Here is a 14669-nt window from a genome sequence, read left to right on the forward strand (position 1 = left end):
GCCAAGGGCTGGGAAGGAACACTGCTCGTATTGCCCGCCTTTTGACATTACTTTAAGGCAGATAACCTTGGGGCGGGGCGGGGTGGGGTGGGGCGGGAGGAGAGGTGTGTGTGTGTGTGTGTGTGTGTGTGTGTGTGTCTGTCTGTCTGGATCTGTACGTGTGGGTGTCTTCAAAAATGGACAGTGCATATACGCATCTCTGCACAAGTTCCCAAGATCCTGCGGCTGTGTGTAATCAAAGGGTCTGGGTGTGTGTGTGTGAGAGAGAGAAAGCGAATATACCAAGAGACAAGGGCTAAGCATGCCCCCTCCCCTCCTCTCTCTCTCCCTCCTTTCTTTCACCAGGAAGAAGGCACTACGTATTTCCCTCCCTCAAAGGGATACAAATAAATCTCCGATGACAACGCACGCCTCGCTCAGTCATCCTTTGTACCAACTCCTTTCTGTGGCCACAGCTAGTGAAAGGCTGGAGTGGAGGCAGGCCAGGCGAGGGTGTGGAACCACCTCAACTGTGAAAGCAGATGGGAAGAAGGGCAGGTCAGACCTCTTCTCCTTCAGGTGTGGCTGAAATTAGGTCAAGAGCTCACATTCCTTTCGGTTTTTTTCTGAGGTTTTATTTATTTATTTGTTTATTTATTTATTTATTTTGTAGCCAATATAAAGAGAAGAGGGAGGACCACCCTTCAAGTGTCCTTCTGTTCTCCTGGTTCTGTGAGTCGGTATTAACGTCTCAGATTCAAGTCTATTTCCACAAACAAGATAATCAAAGCCAAGCCCACAAGCTACGGAGAAGCACATGCCTTGTTGTGACCCATAGCATAGTGCCTGGCACACAGCAGGGCCCCCAAACTTGCACCCCAAACATGTCAACACACACCTGGACAGCTGCAAAGGCCATCCTGCCCAGTGCTGACTTCAAAAGAATTCAGTATTTTTCTCTTGGAATAGAATGAAGGGACGTGGGGTGGGGGTGGAGGGGATGAACACATACAATTCTCCTAAGCACTTTTACAAAATACTGAAATTACGTTTGTGAAATTGCTTCCAGCCCTGGTAAAATACACACATGGAACAGAAACCTAAATATCTGCTAAATTATCCTTTTTAAGAGCAAAACAAAAACAAGCAAATGAAGAATGGAGGGGGGTGCCATTCGTGAATAAATAAGGCCCAGGTTCGAATGTTTTTATAGGCTGGGGCCTACCTTTCAGCATTGCATCCTGGGTAATGGGAAGCCAGAGGCCTCTGAACTTGGAAAGCAGTGGGGAAAAAGCAAAACAAAACAAACTCTGTTTTTTTCCGATTCCTAATTATGTTTTTTAAATAAGTTGAAATCAAAATGTTCTTTTTCCAAACGGCTTCCACTTTTGGAGCTATGTCTGACCTCCCGGCACCTATTCGCTCTGAACTCCACTGGAGCAGCTGAAGAAAGCAGGAAGTGCCTTGGCTGGGGACCTCACTCAAGGCGGGAGGAAAGGTGGGAAAAGACTGGCAAAGGAAAGCAGAGCGGCCTGCTGGCCACCGGGCAGCTAGAGTGTTGGGAGCCTGTCCACCTGCACGGTCTGAGCATGTCTGAGGAAGTCAGCCGGGGAAGGACGTGCGAATCCAAATCGCATCTCCACCCTCCAAGGCAAATGAACTCAGACACACTTCTTACTGCTCCTGGATCCAGGAAACAGGAATGTGTACTAAAAGTACTTTGTAGGGGCTGGAGAGCACCGGCTGTCCTTCCAGAGGACCCGGGTTCAATTCCCACACCCACATGACAGCTCACACCTGTCTGTAACTCCAGCTCCAGAAATTCTGACACCCTTACACAGATATATACAGGCAAAACACCAGTGTACATTAAATAAATAAACAAATCTTGCCGGGCGTTGGTGGCACACGCCTTTAATCCCAGCACTCGGGAGGCAGAGGCAGGCGAATCTCTGTGAGTTCAAGTCCAGCCTGGTCTACAAGAGCTAGTTCCAGGACAGGCTCCAAAACCACAGAGAAACCCTGTCTCGAAAAACCAAAAAAAAAAAAAAAAAATCTTAAAAAAAAATAAAGAAGTACTTTGTAACAGCCAAGATCATTCTCAGTGACTGAGATAGTGAAGGCCAGAGAGACAGCTCAGAAGGTAAAGGCACTTGCTACTGGACAATGCAAGGGAGCCTGATTACCCAAGTTCAGTCCCTGGAAGCCAGGGGAGGGTGGAAGACAGAATCGAATCTGACTGTCTTAGACACGCCAGAGCGTGTGTGTGCCTCCTCCCATATCAATGACTTAAAACATTTGAGGTACACTATGGGAACAAACCCAGACGGTGTGTGATGTAAGAACCAGAGCAGAAGCCTTGGGTTTGAAAGTCACTGCTGGTGCTTTTGCAGATTTGACAGTTTACTTGGATTCTCTGGGTCTAATCATCTTTTCCTACTCCAGAACAATGTCGGTAACAAGGTTATGATTGCATAAGCAGCGACTGTACCATAAACTACTAGGCAAGTACTTTCTATCACGCTATAATTCCAAAATGGACACAGAGTCCCTATCTAGCAGCAGGGTGAACAGACTTTTATCTAGAAAAAGTCTAGACATTAACAGGACTTCTGCTACGGCAGTGTTGCGCTCCAATGAGATTTAACGTGCCCAGGTCTTTTCCTCAAGGATTTCATATGAACTATGTCCTCACGGATACCAAGGGGGTAAGCTATGGTTGGGTCTGCTCCTGTCAGAGAACAGAAACTTACCACCAGATACAGCATAGTAAACATGGAGAAGGAGGCGTGGCCCGAGAAGAAGGACTTCCTGCAAGAACAAGAGGGGGCCATGAAAGGACCATAGTCACATCCCCAATGTTCTCCTGTCTTCCCTTCCTAGTCTCTGACCTTGACAGCAGACACCAATCTTGTTCATTTCTGCATTCTTGGTAGTACTTTGGAAACATGCCTGGAACTTAGCAGGCATGCATAAACGAGCAAGAGAAGGAATAAATGAAGGAATGGATTTACCGATGCTATATCACATCGATGTATTTAGACATCTGTCTCAATCATTAGGCTATGAGTTCTTCCAGCGTAGGTACCACACTTTCTCCCTCATCTAAACCAGAGCCCAGCCCCTGGGGTGTTCAGTAGATGCTCTCCAAAGGACACTGTGTCAAGAGTCTGTGTGCGGGTGACATCTTACCTGGCCTCCTGTACTTTGCTGTCTTCTCCTCTGCACCTGTAGTTCTGAATGTAGCCCTCAGAGCAGTTGATCTGACTGAAATCAGGGTTACAGACGCTCAGGAAGTGAGGCCGCAGGCGCCCGATGGACACTTTGGCGATGTCTGTGAAGGACTGGCTAATGGCACAGCCAAAGAGGAAGCAGCCCACTTGCTTATACAGAGCGGCCACATAAGGGTTCTGAATGGTGGATCGGGACTTCTCCTTGAGGTAATAGATCCGGTAGAATTCCCCTGTGATGATCTGAAAAGAAACCAATAAGGAAGTTAGGGAGAGCTGAGACATCCTTAAAGTGACATTGCAGACCACATTTTGTGACAATAGGAGAATATAGTCACTATTTAACTAAAAGGTACAGAATCTTAATGACCTACTTAAATATGTATATTTAAATAAACACAAGAGGAACAACCAAAGTGTGAACGACATGGCTGTTATTTCCTTCTTTAAAAAGATTCTGACATTGTTATAATCTCTGTAACAACAATAAAATTCACCAAGTATAAATATGTATATACATGTGTGTTTGAGACTAATGTATATATATATATATATGTTTGTGTGTGTGTGTGTGTGTATGTACATAAAAAAAAGACTCATCTATAGAAAACTAAAGAAAATAAAGACTCAAAGGCACAGTTTAGAGTGGCTACATACTGGGCAGTGGTGTTGCACACCTTCAAACCCAGCACTCGGGAGGCTAAGACAGGCGGATCTTTTTGAGTTCGAGGCCCACCTGGTCTAAAAGAGCTAGTTCCAGGAGGCAGGGCTGTTACACATAGAAACCCTGTCTCAAAAACAAACAAACAAACAAAAAAAGAGTGGCTACATGTCAGAGACCCATGTGATCGAATCTTAGGGTTCTGGGATGTGTATTAATACTAGTTTGGCCCTGGTGCTAGCGTTGACGGGCATTTCCACAGTCCACAGTGAATACGGCAGTCAGTTCCTGAGTAAATCCAGGCTCTGTCCCGTTCCCCACCCACTTCAGGACTAAAACCTCTCAGGCTTCACTTACTTCCCCATAGACGGAGGTTGCTGGCCTATGCAGAGTCGCTGGTGTATGAGACAGCTCTGGCGGGAAATGTGCTGAGTCATGGGAAGAGAGACTTAATTTACTTTCATTATTTAACACTTACCTATTTAATTTTCTATACTGAGAAGTGAACCCAAGGCCCCAGCACTGAGTGGCATCTCTAGCCCTCTTTTACTTCTTACACATATAGCATCATGAAAACAACAAGAGCAAAACCGCCAGTCTAACCCGGGCACAGTGGCATACACCCACAATGCCAGCACCGGTCTAACCCGGGCACAGTGGCATACACCCACAATGCCAGCACCGGTCTAACCCGGGCACAGTGGCATACACCCACAATGCCAGCACCGGTCTAACCCGGGCACAGTGGCATACACCTACAATGCCAGCACCGGTCTAACCCGGGCACAGTGGCATACACCTACAATGCCAGCACCGGTCTAACCCGGGCACAGTGGCATACACCTACAATGCCAGCACCGGTCTAACCCGGGCACAGTGGCATACACCTACAATGCCAGCACCAGTCTAACCTGGGCACAGTGGCATACACCTATAATGCCAGCACTGGGAAGCTCAGGCAGGACGATCAAGGCCAGCCTGGGCTCCACAGGGAGACTGTTTCACAAACAAGCAAAAGCTTTCATAACATTGAAATGAAAGTCAACATTCAATACAGTGCGTTTAGGTGTCTGAATTCCTCAGTCAGACTATATTGTCTCCTTAGGTTTGAAAGTCGAAGAGAGGCCAGTGCACACGCTCTTCCACAATGTGCTCTATCCCCTAAGCATGGGCCAGCTGTCACTCTATAAAGGTGATTGTGGACAACGTCTGTCATTTGGCCAAATTGCCTTTGGCGATGCACACGTGGATGGTGTTTCTTCGTCACTGGACCAAACTGCCTTGGGTGATGAACAACCGTGCAGCCTGCAGCGCTTGTCTTAACTCCACAGCACAGCTGTGGCCACTTCCTGGTTGCAAGCCCAGGCCAGGGACGGTGACGGCCAGCTCATCGCTCACCACAACATTCCCTTTCACACTTCCTCCCACGGAGCAGGATGAACCGAACCGCACTTGCCCTTTCAGAGAGCAGAGACACTCACAACCACAAGGGAAGCAATCGATAGGCACATCCGGGGCCCTCCTTTGCAGAGGTTCCGTTATTCCTTTATGGTGGGGTAAGGCATCACGGGCTGAGTTTAATCCAGGTCCTCAAAGGCCTCCAAGTATAGGAAGGAGGGTATAGAGAACAGACACGCCAGCAGGGCCCAGCGACAAGCAGGCACAGGAGTGGGAACAATGCTGACACAAGAGCCCTGGTTGACAAATGCACTGTATCCGTCAGTGCCACACTTTCCCCACAGCACATTGAGGATGATTCTCCCAGAGAGGGATGGTTCTAGGCTGGCCCAGTCAGCGCACCTGCCTAGCTATTCCCTGAGAAAACAGAACTAATTTTTAACTCCCCGGAGGTGCTCAGAAACGGTCACTGGAGGAACAGACAAGATGTCAGAGGGCAGGAGAAGAGTCAATCCTCAGAGCTGCCCAACTGGAAATGTCCCCCTGACCCTTGCCAATCAATGTCCCTCTGATAACATGCCACAGGGATTAAAGTTGGAGCGGTATGGCAAGTCACGTGTGAAAGCAGCCATTCTACGCTGGTGAGACTAGAGCCCAAATTAACTTGCGCCCAAAGATTGGACCCAGACGCGCTCCTCCCCTGCCCAATGTTTTTTCCTACTGCTCCTGATCTAATTCCTTTTCCAACCTGTGCAGGCTTCTACCCTACGGAATCTCACAGGCTAACACGTTCCAGATGTCCATGACCACAGACTCGCTGGCTGACTTCTGATTCTTTACTCACAAATCACACTCAGGTGTGTTTACCTGGAGGGGGTATGGACACTGAAGGAGGATCAAGTAGCTATGGCTGGAGGAATCTAGAACACGTTCTCTACTTGCAGAATCATGGTTTAGAACTTCAGGAGAGTAATGCCATTCGCCCTCCTCTCTGCTGTGCTAGCTTTCAAAATAACTTCTTAACCAAGCAGCGGCAACACGTAAGAGACAACAGCAGAAGGTTACTTGTGAAACACACCTACAAGCAAGGTTGTGCACCAAGGCCCTGGGCACAATGCCTGCCCTTGCATTGATGTGTGTTTCCAGGACCAGGCCCCTGTCTTAGACAAGGAAATCCTGGCTCAAGCACCATTCCATGGTAAGAAGGAACACGTGGGTTTCTACTGCGGATAAGCATCGTTTACAGGACTAACCGGTTAGTTTTAGGCAAGTGTTGCTCCTATTCAGGACACTTTCTGGAGACAGGCTTTTATTACAGCTCCAGGACTGTCTTCAGCCCCTACCTCTCAACATTCTAAAATCCCTATGGTGGGGCCATCTTGGAGAGCTACAAGTGAAGATCCTGACAGAAAGGGAAGATCAAGAGGGGAAAATAATAGACCGTATGCTACCTCACACTCCTGACAGTGCTGGTTCCAGCAGCCGTTTCTCAGTTCCTTTAAACTATTGTTTCATTTGGCCCACACCCTGTCCAGAAGGCAAGCCGGTTGGCTATACAGATGGGAATTCTGGAGCTCGGAAGGATGGATGTTGGTAAGTGACAGAGGAGGAAAGCCCACACGGCCTCTCAGTTCAAAGATGTGGTGTGGGCTGCCCAGAGATTAACTTGTTAGTTCTATTGTTATCAAAACCATTTTCTCTGGTGAAGAAGCCGTCGTGTGCCCCCAGGACAGCCGGGCTGAAGCCACTTAGCAGACACAAGGATCTGGGACCACATGGCTCCTGGAGCCGCCCTGACAGATTGCACAGTTAATGAGCAGCAAATTATGTATTTTCTCCATCCCCTCGTACAGAAGGGTCGAGGAGTCGACAACACAGTCATAAATCATCATTATGAACCAGGGGGACTCGGCTTCTTGTAATCCTAACCTTTAAAAGCTATTTAATGAAACTCGGGCTGCACCTCTGCAGGGGAGGCGAGGACTTAAACCGTTCCCTGACACGTTACTCACCTCCTCTGGAGCCCCAGATTTACTGCTTTCGGACTTTATTCATTATTCACAATGTTTTCATTCCTGGGTCATAAAATGAGCACCCCCTCCCCTCCAAAGGCTTGGTTCCCCACCCCCAGGCCCTCATTTCTGCCTCAGTCAGCAAGGTTCTGATATGTAAATTTCACTTTGGAGAAAAAAAAAATCCGCCTTCCTTCCATGTTGATCTCTTTCTGAAGTGGCTAGCAGCAGATCTGGGGTTGATGGCCGGCTGCCAGCCCGGCAGAGCGCTCTCCCCTACCTGCCTTTTAAGGCCGTTGGCCCAGAGTCTGGAAACTCATACAGAGGAAAGCAGGGCAATTAAGCTACGAGGGGACAGAAAGGGACGGGTCCTGGCCAGCAAGCCAGTGCTTGGGAAGTTGTCTTCAACGGTAAGAGAGAGCCTCTTCCTGCCTTCTGTGGGGAAGAAGAGCCCAGACACCCATGTCTTTTCAGGTTTCTGGAGAGGAAAGGGAGGGGCACATTAGGCCAGCCATAGTGGGAAGGACAGGGTATGCTATGGAGAACAAACTGGGAGCCAGTAAGACTCAGTGTGATCCTATCTATTACTTTCCAGCCAGATGACTTCACCTATCTGGGCTTAGGTGTCCCCTTACAGAAAACAGCATTCACGCCGGGCGGTGGTGGCGCACGCCTTTAATCCCAGCACTCGGGAGGCAGAGGCAGGAGGATCTCTGTGAGTTCGAGACCAGCCTGGTCTACAAGAGCTAGTTCCAGGACAGGCTCCAAAGCCACAGAGAAACCCTGTCTCGAAAAACCAAAAAAAAAAAAAAAGAAAGAAAGAAAACAGCATTCACATCCACCCTGTGAGACTGGTAGGGGATTCAATAGATGGTACCATATGCCTGGCACCTTCAAAGCTTCATTTTCATTCTTCTTCTTTCTTCTTCCTCCTCCTCCTTCTTCTTCCTCCTCCTCCTCCTCCTTCTCCTTCCATGATTAGGAAGGGTTGGGCAATACAATAAAATTTTTTTAAAAAAATCAAAGCACTATTTAAGAATATCGTTCCCAAGAGTTCTTTTAAAAAGAACATTTCAGACTGGATGCAGAGAGCATAACTTGCCAGGGGGGAGAGGCAGGAAATGCGTGTGTGGTGATGTTGGTTTTGATCCTTTCCAGGCAACAAAGCAGAAGAAAAGAAACCCATTGCAGAAGGACCCCCTCGACCCCCCTCAGCTGCTCTGTGTTATTTTAAACACTGTGCTCTATTTATAAATTACCCCCCAAAAGTAATATTTTTACACATTATGTCCTAACAATTCTCCTTCTAGAGACTGAGAACCCTTCCCCCGTTGACTCTGAAGGGCTAATGTTCCTATATTCTGTTCTGCTTTAATAATATTTACACAGCATTTTACAGCTCACAAAGCACCCTCGGCCCTGTTGTCTGCCTCTCACGGCACCCCGCGGGTCACAGTGTGACTACCAATGCTTTTTTTTTTTTTTTTTTTTTTTTTGGTTTTTCGACACAGGGTTTCTCTGTGGTTTTGGAGCCTGTCCTGGAACTAGCTCTTGTAGACCAGGCTGGTCTCGAACTCACAGAGATCCGCCTGCCTCTGCCTCCCAAGTGCTGGGATTAAAGGCGTGCGCCACCACCGCCCGGCTCTACCAAAGCTTTCTAAGAGAGAGTGGTGAAGGCCAGCGAGGCCAGTGAGTCACCCTGAATGAAAAGGGGGCACAGCTTGGCAGTCCCATCCCTGACACCTGGCCTCCTCCCTCTCACTCCTGTGTTCTTCCTGATGGTGCCAAGGAAGCTGTTTCTTTAAAAGCCACAGCAAATAGATGGTCCTTATGTCCCAAAGACAGAGATATACAGTAAGATCCTCTACTCTGTAGTATAAGCTTGTACGTTTAAGTCCTTGTTAGCCACCAGCCCGAGTGGGTTGTTTTGTCCTACTCCAACCCCTACAGCTCATGTTTGTGGGTTAACAAATTTCTTTGTGCTCATTAAAAATTCACTCAACCAACATTTGATGATGGAAAATCATTTTTCTCAGTTCTTTCTCAGTCTAGAGGCAAAGGAAAAATATAATAAACTTGGATTCTGCCTCTCAAGATGGAGCAGGAACGAAGCTGTACTTTCTCTGAAGCCAAATGTTCCATCTACAAAAAAAAAAAAAAAAAAAAAAAAAAACTGCCGTATCTTTACTTAAGTATAAGCAAACAACTGGAAAATTCCCACTATCTAAAGACCGTGAGGACACAGGCATTTCTAAGGCCACCAGTGGTGATTCTGGGCTCTATGGGTATGACAACTCTGACATCTAAGACATGGATGACAAAGAGGACAGAAGAGACCTCAGAACCCATATGGCTGCAATCAGCATGGCCGCCATGTCCCCACAGGCCTCATGAAGAACATAGCTTCAAGTGCCATTATTTTCCCAAAATGGGAGGATCTTGCATCCAAAGGCCTCCTTGAAGAGATCCTCTCTCTGCCAGTCCACACGAGAGTCTGCTGGCAGCTCTCTGGAGAGTGATGCACACCAAAGGCACACCTCTTCTCTGTGTTGAATCTATCAGGATTCTGTAACATTGTAGCACCGTGTGTTTCTTCCTGTTCCTAAGCTGTTCCCTTGTTCCCAATGTTTCCACATTGGGCTTCTACTCAATAAACTCGAGTCATCAGCTAGTTGTAGCCCCAGCCCTCTGCTGTGATTTCAGCTGCTTCCCTGACTCTGTGAAGATGATCTCCTACAGGGCAAATGCGCCCCATCAAACCTGTTCCAGCCTTCTGCCAATTCACCCAAGTGGACATGATGCCAATACGTCAAACTAACCAAGCTCAAGATTAAACCCAGCCCTGCCCTTCACCACCAAACTACTTCCCTTACCCCTGTATTTCTGGTCCATTGTCCCTAAACCTAACTGCAAAGACCCAGATTCTTAAGACCTCTCCCTTCTCCTTATTCCATTGCCATGGACTTCTATTTGCCCTGCCATTACAAGGTCCCTCGTGTGGCTTTTCTCTCTTGTTCCCCTTGAATTGCCACCGTAAAGGTTCAGGCTTCATTCTGACCGTGGTTAGAAAACTGACCAAGCTAACTTCAAACAATATTCTCGTCAATTTCTATCAATTAACTGGAGTGAAAATTCCTAAGAGTCAGAGACCTCGACAATCTCACTCCAGTCTTTTTCTACCTGAACTCCATCAGCACCCTTGGCCCCGTTTCTCCAGCCAAACAGGTCTGCTCTGCAGTTCCTGCAAGGGCACTGGAGTTGCAAAATCGCCTGCACTGTTACAGAAATCCCCTTCTCCCTGCAAGTCAAGGTCTCTGATAAAAATCCCACCCTTCCCCTCCAAAGTACCGCTCAAGTGCCAGTGAGTCTTGGCACCACGTTTGGGTTTTTTTTTTCACCTCTGCACCAGGAGTAACTAGACGTGCTAAACCTGGCTCTTATCCATGTGAGGGTGGTGCTGGTATCAGCAGCTTGAGCGTTTTCTGATAATTAGATAGGACACGTGCTCGTTAAAACTGATGATCAAGTCGGTGTGTGTGAAGAGCCCAAAGTCCTCTTCCCCTGAACTGGCGGGTCCTTCACACCTCACACCAGTCTACACTTGGCGACCTCAAAGCAGAAGAGAATAATAAAATTTTCTGTTTATCTCTTAGTCGCAAGTAAAAGGAAATTTTGACACGTATTGTCCTTAAAGCACTCCCGTCCCTAGGGCCTACGACCTTGGTCCCCCCCCCCAATTTGTTTCCCTCCTTGATGCTTTAACAGCACAGCTGGCCCCACACCTGCCTCGCGTGCCCTTTTGACCACGTGTTACAACGGCAAAATCACGTCTTACCCATCAGCTGATGGTCCAGTGTCTACCACCAGGACTGTGTGGTATGAGGGAAAGAACATCTCCCTATACACAGTAGGTGGCGGACATCATAGTCCTCCTCCTCCTTCCTCCTCTTCCTCTTCTCCTATACTGGGAGCTGAGTCTAGGGCCATGTACTTAGCTTTTGTCTCCTCCGCTCAAATCGTTTCTCACAAATCACCGCTGCATACTCTGACCAGCGGTCACTCGCCCAGCGGCCTGGATGTTTTGTCTCCGTACGCGTAGCTCTCCAAGACCAAGAACTAAAAGCTTTTATAGCTGACTAAGGAAAGACAAAGAACTCTCTACATCACACCAAACATATTGTAGATTAAAAAACCAAACAAAACTCCAAACAACAACCATCAAAGACTATTCATTAGAATACTTGGACTTTAAGCAAGTCAGACCTGAGTTTTAATTCTTGCCTCCACTCTTGTCCAGCAAAGTAGCTTTGGAAGGTCCCACTTTCCTCTGTAGGCTTCAGTGTCCTCGCTCACTCAGAAAATGGGGAAAATAACACCTACCTCATACAGCTGCTGACGAGCATTTAAGATAAGGCAAATTAGTTTCTAGTCCCTCAGACAGCTCATACAAGGATCTGACTATCCCACTATGCTCTGACTCCCACAGATTCGATCCCTCGGACTCATAAAGCACTGTGACTTAAGACAGAGACACCCGTCACCTTCGTATTAGATACTGTTTGCAAACAGTCGTGAACTCTAAGGGTCGTACATAACTGGACAGGAACCGCTGCGGGCCTCATTTCTTTCCAGGCCTTGCAGTGAGCACAGGTGCTGGAGAGAATAAACGAAACCCTAGACAGAGCTGGGCAATGCCTACGTCTGTTAAATCACGGATAGATGCCCCCTCCCACAAACCCCCGGGGATAAGAGGGTCTCTGCAGCCATCTGACCAGGGGACAGCATAGCCGAAGGATTAATGTGACCTCTCTCTGTTGGTGGTCTGGGTAATTGCACAGATGGAGCGGATTGTAAACTGAGGGACTGGGTGTCCCACTAACTCGCCGCTGGGCCAGCAGCACGGCTTCACCTTTTTTTCCAGTTGAAAACTCAACTAACCTTTAATGAGGAGCAATGTTGGGGAACCTTGTTTTCTTGGCAGAACTCTTGCAGATAAAGGGAGATGGGGCTGGGGGTGGGGGGACTAATGAAGTCCAGATGTGGGCCAACTGAAGTCCGATCCTGAATAAACAAGCCCTGGAGCTCTTCTTCTTGTCTCTTCTGTAAGAAATTTGCATGTGGCACCGAGCATGCCCCCATGTTCCACACAGAGCGTATTTAAGGCTTCTGGGAAACAAACAGGATCCCCTGGTATCGCAGGCCCAACGCTTTTGATTTTTCTGCCCATGACTGAAAGCATCCTTGGTGATTTTTATGCACTTACATAAAGTACCATTGCCTGCATTTTGAAAACAGTATTAGATCACATTGGATGGTCCCCACCCTGTGCAGCTAACAGGACACAATCTTGGAAGCAGACACGAGAGGTCAGCACCCCAACTACAGGCCCAGAATTATCTGGGATTTTGGGAAGGTAGGGGAGGAGGTATCCAAGGAATGCTTCCTGGAGATGCCTTCTTGATATTTATTCAGTGACTAATCATGTTTCACCAGAGGAGAAGATCTGGCCTGCCTCTCCCTCTCCCTCTCTCTGGAACCTGTCATCCAGCAGCAGGGACCAAACCTAGACAGGATCCCAGGACAAGGCAATGAGTATTAACTGTACTCTTGGCTTGTTGGAGATGGGGCACTTGCTGGTTGTGCCATGAGATGGGGCACTTGTTGGTTGTGCCATGAAACAGTGTGCACCTCGCCACCATGTGTCCCACACCCTGGCACATCCCTGAGAAACAGCTGTGGAAAGGAGGCAGGCTGGCGAGGACAATAGAAGTGTCATGACTTGAAAAGCCTCAACTCTGCGGGATCAAGACTGTTGCTGTTACCCTGCCAGACTAGGAAAGTCACTGATTGTCCTCGAGCCCCAGTTCTTGACCTTCCTTCTCCCAGGATGACTACCAGGGGCCAATCAAGAGTGAGCATGCAAAAGTGTGCTGCTCCCCTAACTATGCAAGACTACAGAAAAAGCAAGCATGGATCTCACTGATCACACACAGAAGAGCATTTGATTTGAATGCTCATCCAAAATCAGGCCAGGGAGTTAATGACCAGTCAAGCCCACTTTCACAGAAAAGCAAAGTGTTGCTCAGAGAGGTCCAGTGGCTTGCTCACTGGTCGCACAGTGAAAACAAGGAAGAACAGGAAACACAATGGGAAACAAACCTAAGACAGAGAGTGCCAAAAGTCTGAGGTGTTATTTTTGGGTTTGTTTGTTTGTTGTTGTTGCTAAGTTAGGAATATTTTTGCACAGCTGGATCTTCGAGGGGAAGTAGCATGCCATGGCCATGGCCAGCAGGGAGGAAGACTGACCTATGGCATACCCACGCATCATTTCCTAGATCTAAAGAGTCTACGTGAGCCCATCTTGGGGTCTGATCACGGCAAGCACTGAGCCCGTGTTTATTGAACAGGACAATGACCATTTGGGGGCCATGTTAAGACCTTGGACCATGATAGTCTTGATGGGGCAGCGTCAGGCCCCACTGACGGAAGGCTACACAGGACGTGGGATTTTACTATGGGCTGCTCCCAGCCTGGCTGCTGCTAGAATCATTAAGGCTTTTCAAGGCAGGGTAGGGACTACCGCTGTGTGCACTTGGAGGGAATTCTTATGCTATAGTTCTAGAATTTGATACACATCAGAAGAGGTCAAAATGACGACTTTTTTCCATAGGTTCTGCTCCGAAAGGTGTCGTCTGCTTTCTCTATAACTTCTGATGATTTGCGTCTTGAAGTCACCCCGATCTCCTCCAGCAGCATTCCAGGCCTTTGTTGTGGTGACTGGGCAAACTGGATCAAGGGCATCCGAATCAGTCAAGGCTCCTCTGGCTGTTTTGGAACAAACCTGACATTGACCAGGTCCAGGGTAGTCCATAGCAGGCTGATTAGATTTCCAGTTCTGCAACCTGCTCCCTTGCCTGACCGTCCCTCAGGCTATCTGGTCAGAAGTCGATTCTGGGTGAAGGCAGCCAGGCTCGTGGAGAGTCAAGCTGGGAGAGTGGGAAATGGGTCCTGCTGTTGCTGCTGCTGCTGCTGTCTGTAGCTTGGATAGCTTTTCCAGAACTGAGCACACCAAAGCAAGTGATTCATCTGCCTCTGAGGTCTTCGCTGAACTTTTCTCCAGGAGCGCTCTTGGCATGATGGCAAGTAAGCAGGCTAGTAGACCTCTACAGGCGATAGGAGCACACGTGTCACGTGCGCCTCTAGCTGAAATGCTTTGGCAGTGAGAGCAGGAGGTAGAAATCCGATTGCAAAGAGGAATGATAGCCAAGAGACCTCGGATCTAACTAACGACATGAAAAGAGTGGCCGACCCACAGTCAAAAGCGAGGAATTCTTTTCCAGACTCCATTGTCTTGGCTACATTGCATCACCATATTTTGACATCGTATCT

At 48.0% G+C, this 14669-nt stretch overlaps 1 protein-coding gene across 1 annotated transcript in view; it reads right to left on the minus strand.

The window, feature by feature from the left end:
• Plpp3 (phospholipid phosphatase 3) overlaps nt 1–14669 on the minus strand; it is a 78884-nt gene that overhangs the window by 22728 nt on the left and 41487 nt on the right. Inside the window, exons 3-4 of the mRNA XM_057785179.1 lie at nt 3172–3452; nt 2733–2790 (exon numbers count right to left, since the gene is read on the minus strand). Coding sequence (XP_057641162.1) covers nt 2733–2790; nt 3172–3452 — 339 coding nt within the window. The remainder of the gene's footprint in view (nt 1–2732; nt 2791–3171; nt 3453–14669) is intronic.

This window comes from Chionomys nivalis, chromosome 11, assembly GCF_950005125.1.
Source record: "Chionomys nivalis chromosome 11, mChiNiv1.1, whole genome shotgun sequence".
NCBI lineage: Eukaryota > Metazoa > Chordata > Mammalia > Rodentia > Cricetidae > Chionomys > Chionomys nivalis.